At 49.8% G+C, this 13952-nt stretch overlaps 1 protein-coding gene across 2 annotated transcripts in view; it reads right to left on the bottom strand.

Annotated features, from left to right (window-relative positions):
* The window catches only part of aldh18a1 (aldehyde dehydrogenase 18 family, member A1), a 37984-nt gene extending 24708 nt beyond the window's left edge, over positions 1-13276 (bottom strand). The window contains exons 1-5 of one of the 2 annotated variants that reach the window (XM_078222971.1): positions 13131-13276; positions 7475-7579; positions 7187-7339; positions 6792-6882; positions 3436-3560 (exon numbers count right to left, since the gene is read on the bottom strand). In XM_078222971.1, the coding sequence (XP_078079097.1) occupies positions 3436-3560; positions 6792-6882; positions 7187-7339; positions 7475-7579; positions 13131-13250 (594 nt within the window). In that variant the 5' untranslated portion in view covers positions 13251-13276. Of the gene's footprint in view, positions 1-3435; positions 3561-6791; positions 6886-7186; positions 7340-7474; positions 7580-13130 lie in introns of both variants that reach the window. The other variant, XM_078222972.1, reaches the window with a different exon arrangement.
* Between the last annotated feature and the right edge of the window lie 676 nt (positions 13277-13952).

Here is a 13952-nt window from a genome sequence, read left to right as displayed (position 1 = left end):
CCAGACCGCACTGTGACCCTCCCAGACCGCACTGCGACCCTCCCAGACCGCGCTGGGACCCTCCCAGACCGCACTGTGACCCTCCCAGACCGCGCTATGACCCTCCCAGACCGCGCTGTGGCCCGCCCAGACCGCACTGCGACCCTCCCAGACCGCACTGCGACCCTCCCAGACCGCGCTGGGACCCTCCCAGACCGCACTGCGACCCTCCCAGACCGCACTGTGACCCTCCCAGACCGCACTGTGACCCTCCCAGACCGCGCTGGGACCCTCCCAGACCGCACTGCGACCCTCCCAGGCCGCGCTGCCGGCCCCAATCACCTTCTCATCCAGAGCCATTTTAAAATGCAGCCCAGTCTCGGAGCAGCGGGGCTGGCCAGTGGGTTGTCGGCTGTGAATAAATTAGCATCTATTAGGTGAGGGAATCCAGCTGCTGGACGCGACCAATGCCAGCTGGAGATTCTCCTGGTTTCTCACTGGAGTGGGCTCTTGGCCCCAGTTCAGGAGAATCGTGCTTTCTGCTTCCAACACCTTTTGAGGAAGAAAGTTCCAGAGACTCTCCGCACTCCGAGAGAGAAACATTCTCCTCATCTCTGCCTTAAATGAGCGACCCCTTATTTTTAAACAGTGACCCCGAGTTCTAGGTTATCGCACTAGAGAAAAGCTCCTCTCCACCTCGACCCTGCAAGACTCCTCAGGACCCTGTGTGTGTTTCACTTGTATGGGGCGGGGAGAAAGGAAACAGAACGATCACCGGAAATAAACAGACAGCTCCAAATATCTGAGTGCAGATTGTGTTTGGAAACAGCCTCCAGCTCGGAGAAGCCTGCTCAGTGCTCCAGAACAGCCGCTCTCGGAACGGAGAGCAAACATCAGCATCCAGCAAGACTCAGAAACACTTCCTGTACAGAACCTGGAACACATTCTCATCCTGGACTCAGTTCCCCTCAATCCAGCTCTAACAACTCTCTAACTCCCATGAGGAAGAGCTTGCCATTATCCCTGCAATCTCTGCACTTCCCCAGGCACCGCTTCAGCGGACAGGCCTTGGTAAATGTGGGGGATTGTGGAGATTGGGCAGTGGGGGTGGGCCTGGGGGTGGAAGCAGGAGGCCCCGATTCTCCCGAACTGGGACTGAGTGCCCACGCCAGCGAGAAACTGAGAGTCGGTGCAGACTCGATGGGCTGAATGGCTTCCTTCTGTATTGTCGGGATTCGATGGTTCTATTCTCTGGCTCTAAATCGGATTTTAAGGGGCTGGATTTTCCCGGCTGTTCACACAGGCGGGATTCTCTGCTCTCACTGCAGTGAGTGGAGAATTTGGCGCTCAGTTTGCTGTGGTAGCGGAGCGGGAATTACCGGGAAAATCTGGCCACTGTCTCTCCCAGAATTTAGTGTGAATCTTCCAAATACCATCCCAGACACTGCCCAATCGCCCACTGCTCAAACCCGCATTCCCTGCCGGGTTCATCCAGATTGACTGGAGTCTCACTGAAAAAAGCAGACCGAGAGAGGGAGTATGATTGAAGGAGAATGAGGAGAATGGGGACAGGTTGCATCAAATTGCAATTCCCTCGGAATAGAACCCAGAGGGCTGATCTCATTGAGATATTGAAACATGAAAAGATTCAATAAGGGAGATACGAAGAAACTACTTCCTCTGGTGGGGAACAAACAAGAAGAATCTTAGAATTAGAGTGAGGTCATTCAGGCACAGAATCTGGAAGCACGTTTTTCACACAGAGGGCAGCGGAAATCAGGAAGTGTCTGTTCCAACAGGCTGCGGATGTGGGAGGACAATTGGAGCCACTTGGCCGAAAGTGATCGGTAAAGATATCAACGTTTCTGGAGAAACGGGGAGTTAATGGAGTCGAGGTACAGATTAACCACGATCTAATTGAAGATGGAACAAAGAGCTACCAAGCCACTTGGCACAGGAGAAGGTCGATCAATTACACGTGAGGAAAACAAAGCAACAAAGTGGAATAGAACCATAGAAAATTACAGCTCAGAAACAGGCCTTTTGGCCCTTCTTGTCTGTGCCGAACCATTTTATGCCTAGTCCCACTGACCTGCACTTGGACCATATCCCTCCACACCTCTCTCATCCATGAACCCGTCCAAGTTTTTCTTAAATGTTAAAAGTGACCCCGCATTTACCACTTTATCCGGCAGCTCAGTCCACACTCCCACCACTCTCTGCGTGAAGAAGCCCTCCCTAATATTCCCTTTAAACTTTTCTCCTTTCACCCTTAACCCATGCCCTCTGGTTTTTTTCTCCCCTAGCCTCAGTGGAAAAAGCCTGCTTGCATTCACTCTATCTATACCCATCAAAATCTTATACACCTCTATCAAATCTCCCCTCAATCTTCTACGCTCCAGGGAATAAAGTCCCAACCTATTCAATCTCTCTCTGTAACTCAGTTTCTCAAGTCCCGGCAACATCCTTGTGAACCTTCTCTGCACTCTTTCAATCTTATTTACATCCTTCCTGTAACTAGGTGACCAAAACTGTACACAATACTCCAAATTCGGCCTCACCAATGCCTTATATAACCTTACCATAACACTCCAACTTTTATACTCGATACTCCGATTTATAAAGGCCAATGTACCAAAGGCACTCTTTACGACCCTATCCACCTGTGACATCACTTTTAGGGAATTATGTATCTGTATTCCCAGATCCCTCTGTTCAACTGCACTCTTCAGAGTCCTACCATTTACCCTGTACGTTCTTCTTTGGTTTGTCCTTCCAAAGTGCAATATCTCACACTTGTCTGCGTTAAATTCCATTTGCCATTTTTCAGCCCATTTTTCTAGTTGGTCCAAATCCCTCTACAAGCTTTGAAAACCTTCCTCACTGTCCACTACACCTCCAATCTTTGTATCATTGATTAACAAACATGATTAACAAACAGTTCAGCAATTCCCGGCTTGGGTCACTGTCTGTGCGGAGTCTGCACGTTCTCCCCGTGTCTGCGTGGGTTTCCTCCGGGTGCTCCGGTTTCCTCCCACACTCCAAAAATGTGCAGATTAGGTGGATTGGCCATGCTAAATTGTTTCTTAGTGTCCAAAGACATGTAGGTTAGGGGGATTAGTGGGGTAAATGCGTGGGGCTATGGGGATAGGACCTGGACAGGATACTCTGTTGGAGAGTCAGTGCAGACTTGATGGACCGAATGGCCTCCTCCTACACTGCAGGGATTCTATGAATTGAATCTGAAAGGCTTTAGGGATGGCTGGATAAATAAATATGCTGAAACCCTGAAGATAGGGAAAGGGAGGGGCAGAGAACAACAAAATAAGGGACAAAGAGGCTTCTAATTGTCTGAGACACTGAGGAGGTAAGAAACATTGGGAAGGTATTGAATCACTGAATTCCATCTCTCCTGACTGTCATTCAATCATTTCTTTTTTACAGCCTCTCTCCCACCTTTGCCTCCATGCCTCCCAGTCCCACTCTGGATTTTGTGCCGAAAGTGATGGATTGCTGGTCTCCAGGGTAAAAGATATCAATAAGTTTAGCATCGTCCAATCCAGGCGGACTATCAAAAAGCCCTGAAACAAAGAAAAGCACTTTTACTCACAAATCTCAAACACTCAATCCAGAATCACAAATAATCCAGAAATTGTGGAAGCAAGATTGAACACTGGAGTTTAATTTCACAATTCTGATCCATGGGTGGAATTTTCCAGCCGTGAAACTGGAAAATCCCCCCGAGGTCACCAGACCTTTCCATGCTCCGCCCCTCACTCGCTCCGATTCCCGTGGCGGGCGGGACGGTAAAATTCACCCCCTTGTGTTCCAATTACTCCATGACCTCACCCCTCACTATCTCTGTGACCCCCTGCAGTTCTACAACCCAGAGATCTCTGTGTATTATACATCCCCGATTTGCTAACCTTGCTCTCAGCTGCCTATGCCGTAAACTTTAGAAGTTGCTCCCTAAATCACTCTAACTCTCTCCCCCGCCTCAAGATGTTCCTGAAAATCTGCATCTTTAACCAAGGCTTCGCTCACCTCTCCTAATCTCTCTTTTTGTGGTATGGTCCAATGTGTAATTGACTAAGCTCTTGGGAGGGGCCTCGGATGTTTTGCTGCATTAAAGGTGCTAAATGAATGTAAGTTATAACTTTTCCTAACTCCCCCATATTAACTCCCAACTCCAGTGGGTGACCAGCATCTCTGAAAGTAACTAATCTCCACCCTTTGAATGAAGACACCAGTTACCACGATGGCCAAAGGGCCTCTTTCTGTGCTGTAAAGATCGATGACCGTGGCTATAATAGGGTGTACGGTTCTGGTCACCCTATTATAGAAAGGATATTATTAAACTAGAAAGAGTGCAGAAGAGATTTACTAGGATGCTACCGGGACTTGATGGTTGGACTTATGAGGAGAGGCTGGATAGACTGGGACTTTTTTCTCTGGAGCGTAGGAGGCTGAGGGGTGATCTTATAGAGGTCTATAAAATAATGAGGGGCACAGATCAGCTAGATAGTCAATATCTTTTCCCAAAGGTAGGGGAGTCTAAAACTAGAGGACATAGGTTTAAGGTGAGAGGGGAGAGATACAACAGTGTCCAGAGGGGCAATTTTTTCTCACAGAGGGTGGTGAGTGTCTGGAACAAGCTGCCAGAGGTAGTAGTAGAGGCGGGTACAATTTTATCTTTTAAAAAGCATTTAGATAGTTACATGGGTACGATAGGTATAGAGGGATATGGGCCAAATGCGGGCAATTGGGACTAGCTTAGGGGTTTTTAAAAAAAAGGGCGGCATGGACAAGTTGGGCCGAAGGGCCTGTTTCCATGCTGTAAACCTCTATGACTCTGTGACTATGACATCTATCTCTTGTCTCACTAAACAGGACAACATTGTCAGATCAAAAGCTGTGCTAACACTTTATAAAAAGACCAAGATACATCCTGTCTTTGCTAAATTATCTAAAATTATAATTTTTCAGCTCACAGCCCAGCTCACCAGACTCTGTCGGAGCTAACAGATCCACATTTCCTTTTCAAATTCATCCCACAACTCAGTGTCTGCTTTCAAAATCCCAATGATAGTGATTAAGATGCCTTGGAGAAAATTGAAGACAGATGGTCTTTCCCTTCTAACCAGACTCCACATCACACATTGTATCTGCTGTGGTAAATGCCCACACCCTTGGCCTTCGCCAATTTCAACCCCTGTCTCCTTGGCGGGTAAAATTCCACAACACCAGTAGCTGGCATCCTCACCCAGGGCCCATCCTCACCCAGGGCCCATCCTCACCCAGGGCCCATCCTCACCCAGGGCCCACCCTCACCCAGGGCCCACCCTCACCCAGGGCCCACCCTCACCCAGGGCCCATCCTCACCCAGGGCCCATCCTCACCCAGGGCCCATCCTCACCCAGGGCCCATCCTCACCCAGGGCCCATCCTCACCCAGGGCCCATCCTCACCCAGGGCCCACCCTCACCCAGGGCCCACCCTCACCCAGGGCCCATCCTCACCCAGGGCCCATCCTCACCCAGGGCCCATCCTCACCCAGGGCCCATCCTCACCCAGGGCCCACCCTCACCCAGGGCCCACCCTCACCCAGGGCCCATCCTCACCCTCAATAAATGGCATTGGGCTGGGGATAACGTCAGAAAGTTCTGAAAGAACCCATCAGGTCTGGCAGCATCTGTGTAGAGAGAAAGAGAGTTACATTAACTCTGTCTACGTTAACTCTGTTTCTCTCTCCACAGATGCTGCCAGATCTGCTGAGTTTATCCAGTATTTCCTGTTTTTATTTCAGATTTCCGGGATCCGCACTTTGTGCATTTCTATTGGGAATGGGAATCCTGGCCATGCCTTCCCTTCCTAATGGAAATATTTAGTTCACGAAATCAAATTAACAGAATGTAACCAATCGCTGTATCACACAGGAGATTACTAACTGAAACAACCATTGGCTGCACCAATCAGTCCATGTGCAGTCACTGTTTATTCAAACAGCCAATTGGTGCAAAGCAAGCTCCCACAAACATCAACGTGACCACGAAGAGATAACCTGTTTTTGGGATGTCAATTAAGGAATAAACATTCACCAGGAGAACGTCACTATTCTTCTTCAAAACAGTGCTGTGGGAAGGCGCACAAGGCCCACTTTAACATCTTAGTGGAAATCTGGCTTTTCCAACAGTGTAAAGCTTCCTCAGTAAAGTTTATTTATTAGTGTCACAAGTAAGACGGAAAGACGGAGGCTGAGGGGAAACCGGAGAGAGATCTACAAAATTATGAGAGGCACAGACAGGGTGGAGAGTCAGAGGCTTTTTCCCAGGGTGGAAGTGTCAATTTCACGGGGGCACAGGTTCATGGTGAGCGGGGGAAAGTTTAAGGGAGATGTGTGGGGGGAGGTTTTTCACGCAGAGAGTGGTGGGTGCCTGGAACGCGCTGCCAGAGGAGGTGGTGGAAGCAGGCACATTAGCAACATTTAAGAGGCATCTGGATGGGTGCATGAATAGGGAGGGAATAGAGGGATATGGGCCGAATAAGGGCAGAAGGGTTTTTTAGTTCAGACGGGCAGCATGGACGGTGCAGGCTTGGAGGGGCCGAAGGGCCTGTTCCTGTGCTGTACTTTTCTTTGTTTGTTCTTTTAACCACCTCTATCAAATCATCCAATGATAATTGGTTAATTTAGCACCGACTGTAACTTCCCTGGCCTGCCAGCTGGAATGACTGAGCCACTGGCTGTGCCTGATGTTCCCGACAGACTCCAGAGACTGCCCCGACTGGTGACCTTGTCACCCGCTTCATACACACCTTCCACATCAGACAGGACAATCAGCATGTCTGCCCTCATCTCCACAGCTAGTCTTGCTGCCAGACTGTCATTATCCTTCACACTGATCACCTGCTAAAACAGAAATGAAAATCACACTGAGAAAGAAACCAAGCTCAATTTTAGACAGATAATCTCAAACCAAAAGAGAAATGTTTCCAAGTGTTCATCATTTCCCACTCTTCACGACGCAACAACTCTGACCTCACCATCTCTGTAAGAACTTCAGGAAATGGGATCTGCTCAGGCTATAATCCGATTGGATGGATTCAGTGGACAAAATCTAGCAACTGAATTTCATCTGAACAATGAGAAACATTTGATTAACTCCCGAATAATCTCTGCCAAATGTTCAGAGTTCTGGGGCTCCACCTACCCCCTGCAGGTCACTGTTTGGTTCAGGAGGTGGAACGACTGCATCGTTGGTGTTGATGATTGGAACAATGTTCATTCGGAGAAGTTCATGAAGCGTGCTGCTCAAATTCCGCCGCTTCTGCTCATCGTGAAAATCTAGGTTTGTTACAAGAATCTGGGGATAAACAGCAAAGTGTGAACGTTCATTTGCTCATTTTCAAACCCAATCATTAGAAAGGAACAAATCCAAATTGCAGAAATGATTGAAACAGATTATTCTCAAACGGTTATTGTCAGGATATCCACCAACCTGAGCAGCACAAATGCTGTACTGTGTGAACATGGCCTCATACAGAGCCATCAGACCACTCTGACCAGCTGCAGCGCAGGCACGGGCTTCCAGCACAGGAACTGTCTGCAACGCAAAACAAACTCTGTCACACAGAAATTAATACACTGTGCAACTCACTCACTCACTACAAATCTTCAAGGAAGGGGGAAGGGGTCATGAAAAGAGAGTACAGGGAATTAGGGAGACAGCTGAGAAGGAGGAAAGCAAAGGTAGTAATCTCAGGATTGCTGCCTGTGCCACGGGAGGGTGAGGGCAGGAATGGAGTGAGGTGGAGGATGAATGTGTGGCTGAGGGACTGGTGCAGGGGGCAGGGATTCAGGTTCCTGGATCATTGGGACCTCTTTAGGGGCAGGTGTGACCTGTACACAAAAAACGGGTGGCACTTGAATCCCAGGGGGACCAATATCCTGGCGGGAAGGTTGGCTAAGGCCACTGGGGAGAGTTTAAACTAGATAGGTTGGGGGGGGGGTGATCGAGACGAGGTGACTGGGAGCGAGGAAGTTAGCTCGCAAACAGAGAAGGGTTATAGACAGTGCAAGAGGGAGGATGGACGGGGGATAGAGAAGGGGAGAGCTCAGACCAAAGGATTGAGATGTGTTTACTTTAATGCCAGGAGTATAGTGAATAAAGGGGATGTGCTCAGAGCGTGGATCGATGCCTGGAAGTATGATGTGGTGGCCATTATGGAGACTTGGATATCTCAGGGACAGGATTGGATACTTCAGGTGCCGGGATTCAGATGTTTCAGGAAGGACAGGGAGGGAGGCAAGAGAGGGGGTGGAGTGGCACTGCCGATCAGCGATAGTGTCACAGCTGTCGAGAAGGTGTGTGCTGTGGAGGGATTGTCTACAGAGTCTCTGTGGGTGGAAGTTCGGGGTGGGAAGGGGTCGATCACTTTGCTGGGAGTTTTCTATAGGCCGCCCAATAGTAACAGGGAGGTGGAGGAGCAGATAGGGAAACAGATCCTTGAGACATGTAGTAATAGCAGAGTTGTTGTGATGGGAGACTTTAATTTCCCAAACATAGATTGGAATATCCCGAGGGTAAGGGGATTGGATGGGGAGGAGTTCGTTAGGTGTGTTCAGGAGGGTTTCCTGACACAGCATGTGGACAAGCCTACAAGAGGAGAGGCTGTACTTGATCTGATACTGACCAATGAACCTGGACAGGTGTCAGATCTCTCAGTGGGAGAGCATCTTGGGGATAGCGATCATAACTCTATCTCCTTTATGCTTGCATTGGAAAAAGAGAGGATCAGGCAAGCTAGGAAAGCGTTTATATGGAGTAAGGGGAAATATGAAGACATAAGGCAGCAAATTAGAGGAGTGAATTGGAAGGAGGTATTCTTGGGGAAATGTACTGAAGAGAGGTGGCAGTTTTTCAAGGAATGTCTGTCTAGAGTTCTACAGGACAACGTTCCGAGCAGACAGTGAGGAGTTGGTCGGTTAAAGGAACCGTGGTGCACGAAAGCTGTGCGGGACCTAGTCGAGAAGAAAAGGAAAGTGTACAAAAGGTTCAGAGAGCTTGGCAAAGATAGGGATCGAGATGAGTATACGGCTTGTAGGAAGGGACTAAAGAAGGAAATTAGGAGAGCCAGAAGGGGTCACGAGAAGGCCTTAGCAGGTAGGATTAAGGAAAACCCTAAGGCGTTCTATAAATATGTGAAGAGTAAAAGGATGAGACGTGAAGAAATAGGGCCCATAAAAGGTGAAGGCAGGAAAATCTGTACGGAACCAGTAGAAATGGCAGAGGTGCTGAATGAGTATTTTGCCTCGGTTTTCACAGAGGAGAAGGACCTGGGTGGACTGAAAAGATTGAGCATGTGGAATTTAACAAAGAGGTTGTGCTGGAATCTTTGAATGGCATCAAGATAGATAAGTCGCCGGGTCCAGATGGGATGTACCCCAGGTTACTGTGGGAGGCAAGGGAAGAGATTGCAGAGCCTCTGGCGATGATCTTTGCGTCGTCGATGGAGACGGGAGAGGTGCCGGAGGATTGGAGGATTGCGGACGTGGTTCCTATTTTCAAGAAGGGGAATAGGGATAGCCCAGGAAATTACCGACCGGTGAGTCTAACCTCAGTGGTTGGTAAGCTGATGGAGAAGATCCTGAGGGACAGGATTTATGAGCATTTAGAGAGGTTTAGTATGCTCAAGAATACTCAGCATGGCTTTGTCAAAGGCAGATCGTGCCTTACGAGCCTGGTGGAGTTCTTCGAAAATGTGACTAAACACATTGACGAAGGGAAAGCGGTAGATGTGGTTTATATGGATTTTAGCAAGGCGTTCGATAACGTCCCCCATGCAAGGCTTCTCAAAAAAGTGAGAGGGCATGGGACCCAAGGGGCTGCTGCCCTGTGGATCTAGAACTGGCTTGCCCAAAGGAGGCAGAGAGTGGGTATAGATGGGTCTTTTTCTATATGGAGGTCAGTCACCAGTGGCGTGCCCCAGGGATCTGTTCTGGGGCCCTTGCTGTTTGTCATTTTCATAAATGACCTGGATGAGGAAGTGGAGGGATGGGTTGGTAAGTTTGCCCACGACACGAAGGTTGGTGGGGTTGTGGATAGTCTGGAGGGATGTCAGAAGTTACAGAGGGACATAGATAGGATGCAAGACTGGGCGGAGAAGTGGCAGATGGACTTCAACCCAGATAAATGCATAGTAGTCCATTTTGTTAGGTCAAATGGGATGAAGGAGTACAATATAAAGGGAAAGACTCTTAGTACTGTAGAGGATCAGAAGGACCTTGGGGTCCGGGTCCATAGGACTCTAAAATCGGCCCCGCAGGTGGAGGAGGTGGTTAAGAAGGCGTATGGTGTGCTGGCCTTTATCAATCGAGGGATTGAGTTTAGGAGTCCGGGGATAATGATGCAGCTATATAAGACCCTCGTCAGACCCCACTTGGAGTACTGTGCTCAGTTCTGGTCGCCTCATTACAGGAAGGATGTGGAAAAGATTGAAAGGGTGCAGAGGAGATTTACAAGGATGTTGCCTGGATTGAGTGGCATGCCTTATGAGGATAGGCTGAGGGAGCTCGGTCTTTTCTCCTTGGAGAGACGTAGGATGAGAGGTGACCTAATAGAGGTATATAAGATGTTGAGAGGCTTCAGTCATCCACCGACCTGCCTAAAGGTGAAGTCGCCACAGTCCCAGACGACCATAGGCTGAAGGTGGTGATTTAACCTGAGGGTCACCACATCTCAAGCGAGGGGCAAGGTTGAGAAGGCAGGGCCTGGTAAGGGAATTGAACCCATGCTGTTGGCATCGCTCTGCAGCATTAACCAGCCATCCAGCCAACTGAGCTAAACCCACCCCAAAGCTCTTTCTGAATGTTGACCCTGGTGTCAGTTGTCCCAATTGTGCATTCCACAGTTTCACCATCCTGTGTGTAAACAGAAAATCCCATTCCCTCGGTGAATCTCTGGCATTTAATCTCCCACATTCTTCAATCAATGGTATGTTTTGACTGCGTTTCCTCATTCCCTCCATCATTTTAAATATTCTCTGCTGAATCTCCCATTAATCAAACAAATACAAAGGTAAACTGGCTAATTCGATTGGACACAGAGCAGGGCCTCAGCAGCTGAGTGACCTCCTCCTGTGCTAAATGTTCCAAAGTGTTGTTCAAATCACTACAAGAATTTGCATTCGTATAGCACCTTTAATGTACCATCAAATAAATGGGAATTGAGACAAAGAAGTTATAAGGAGGGGGAAGCAGTTGTTGTGATCAGAGGAGTGTATTTTAAGGAGGTTGTGAAAGCTGGAGGGATAGGATTCGGGAACACATTCCCGCTGTGCAGAGCCTGCTGAAGGCACCACTGCCAATGCTGGAGGGAAGGGAGGAAAGATACAAAAGAGGCATTCGCAGGAGGAGTGGGGAATACCAGGATGGGATTGTAGAGCTGGGTTACAGAGATAGGGAGGGAAATGACATGAAAGGGCTCGGAGAAACAAGGGTAAGGATGTAACGTTTGAGCTGGTTGGGTCTGGAAGTGAATATAGGTCAGAGCAAAGAGGAGTGACAATGAAACAACATCACATCATCCTGGAAATACTCAGCAGCCAGGGAGCGTCAACAGAGAGAGAAGCAGAGGAATGGACGGGATTTTATGGCCTCACTCGGGTGGGATTTCCGTGTCGGACCCTCGCCCGCTCCGATTCCGTGTCGGACCCTCGCCCGCTCCGATTCCGTGTCGGACCCTCGCCCGCTCCGATTCCGTGTCGGACCCTCGCCCGCTCCGATTCCGCTGGCGGGAATTTCCAGTCCCACTGCCAGTGCCCCCCCCCACCCTAACTGTGGGGACCAACAACAGGAAACCCCATTGACAGCAGTGTGACCGAAAGATCCCATCGCTGGCCAATGGCGGAGCATCTCTGTGGCCGCAGGGGGTGAAAAGTCCCACTCAATGTCCGAGTCTTCCCAAAGGAGGCCATTCGGCCCATCGAGCCTGCACTGACAACAATCCCACCCAGGCCCTATCCCCGTAACCCCGTATATTTACCTTGCTAAACCCCCTGACACTAAGGGGCAATTTAGCACGGCCAATCAACCTAACCTGCACATCTTTGGACTTTGGGAGGAAACCAGAGCACCCGGAGGAAACCCATGCAGACACGGGGAGAATGTGCAGACTCCACACAGACAGTGACCCAAGCCGGGAATCGAACCCGGGTCCCTGGCGCTGTGAGGCAGCAGCGCTAACCACTGTGCCACCGTGCCACCCCGGGTCCCTGGCGCTGTGGGGCAGCAGTGCTAACCACTGTGCCACCGTGCCACCCCGGGTCCCTGGCGCTGTGGGGCAGCAGTGCTAACCACTGTGTCATGTTGCTGACTGTGTAACAGTCTGACAATGTAGAAATAGTGACGGTGTAAACCTGGGTGCAGGCAGCATTCCTGGAAGATGTCGCCAACGGCAACATGTAGATGAGGAAAAGGGGGAAAAGGACAGGGAATACTTACAAATTTCCAGGACCACATTGTTTCCATCCCAGACTGAATGATTCGTGGGCCTGGGACTTAATTTCCTCCACCACCCCTGGCCGTGATGGTTTACTGCTCTCCACTAACAGGGAACAGGCGGTCCAACCCCGCTGCTGGGAAGAGAGGGCATTGAGGCCCTCTCGCCCCCAACCCCCCTCTCGCGGGAGGTCGGGGGTAAGGGGGTGCCCCGTGGGCAGTGCTGATTTTTGGCACGGAGCTGATTGTGATCAAAATCCTGGTCTCGGAGATGCGCGGAGGCCTTGGCGCCCAGTGGGAAGCCCACAACACGGCTCCGCAGATGTCCTCCGGTCCGCTGATCTACTCGAGCAGTGCAGCGGAATCGCCCCCATTATCTCCACTGGGAGAACCATGTGGCCCATTCCACATCCAGCCCACAGGCTGATCTTGGACAAACCTGGTCTACAAGGACACTCAGTACTGACTGTGTGTAACAGAGCAGAGAGTTCAGTCAGGCTAGAGAGAGCTTCAGTATTCTCTTCCTGTTTCTCAAAACCCTGCAGCGAGTGGAGAGAAAAACACAAAAGCTAAATTGTCAGAAAGAAGACAACATTATTTTCCCATTTCTCCACATCCTGAAACTGCTTTGAGTTGCCGTCCCCCTCCCAGCTCACCATGTCTTTCAGCTGGTTCTGTCCGGAGTGCAATGCTTGTCGGACACTCTGGGAAAGCAGGATTTCATGCCTGAGCCGTTGTTTTCCGAAAGCCACAGCTCCACTCGTGACAATCATCATCTCCCGGCCTTGGTTTTGTAGGACAGACACCTTAAAGGACAAGACAAAGAACATCACAAACTGCTGTTTCTTAATTAACAGATCATTTCTAAAACTGATAGCACCTTTACCTCCGTAAAACATCTGCACAGGAATGTTAATGGAATTCCAATGGAACGTGGGCCCTTATCTCAAACGGCTTGGAGTGTGAGAGTAGGGAAGTCTTGCTGCAAATGTACCAGGTATTGGGGAGGCCCGGGGTGCGATTTTCCCACCCCGCCTCACTGGTCAAGTAGCGGGACGCCAATAACGGGACTCGTGCCTGGAATGATCAATTCTGCTTCCACCACCCTCGTGGGCAGTCAGTTCTGGGTCAGTCCCACTTGCTACAGGAATCTTCTATCTGTCTTCCCTGTTCCCTGTACCGTGAGCTCATCGAATCCCTACAGGAGGCCAGTCGGCCCATCGAGCCTGCACTGACAACAATCCCACCCAGGCCCTATCCCTGTAACCTCATGCATTTACCCTGATAATCCCACTGACACTAAGAGGCCAATCAACCAGACCTTTGGAGTGTGGGAGGAAACCGGAGCACCCAGAGGAAACCCATGCACACATGGGGAGAACGTGCAAACTCCACACAGACAGTGACCCGAGACTGTGCCACCGTGCCGCCCATGGGAAGAGATTTTCCTAGTCTACCTTATCCAAACCTGTCAGAAT

The sequence above is a fragment of the Mustelus asterias genome, chromosome 11 (genome assembly GCF_964213995.1).
Source record: "Mustelus asterias chromosome 11, sMusAst1.hap1.1, whole genome shotgun sequence".
NCBI lineage: Eukaryota > Metazoa > Chordata > Chondrichthyes > Carcharhiniformes > Triakidae > Mustelus > Mustelus asterias.
This window is presented reverse-complemented; position numbering and strand designations above follow the sequence as displayed.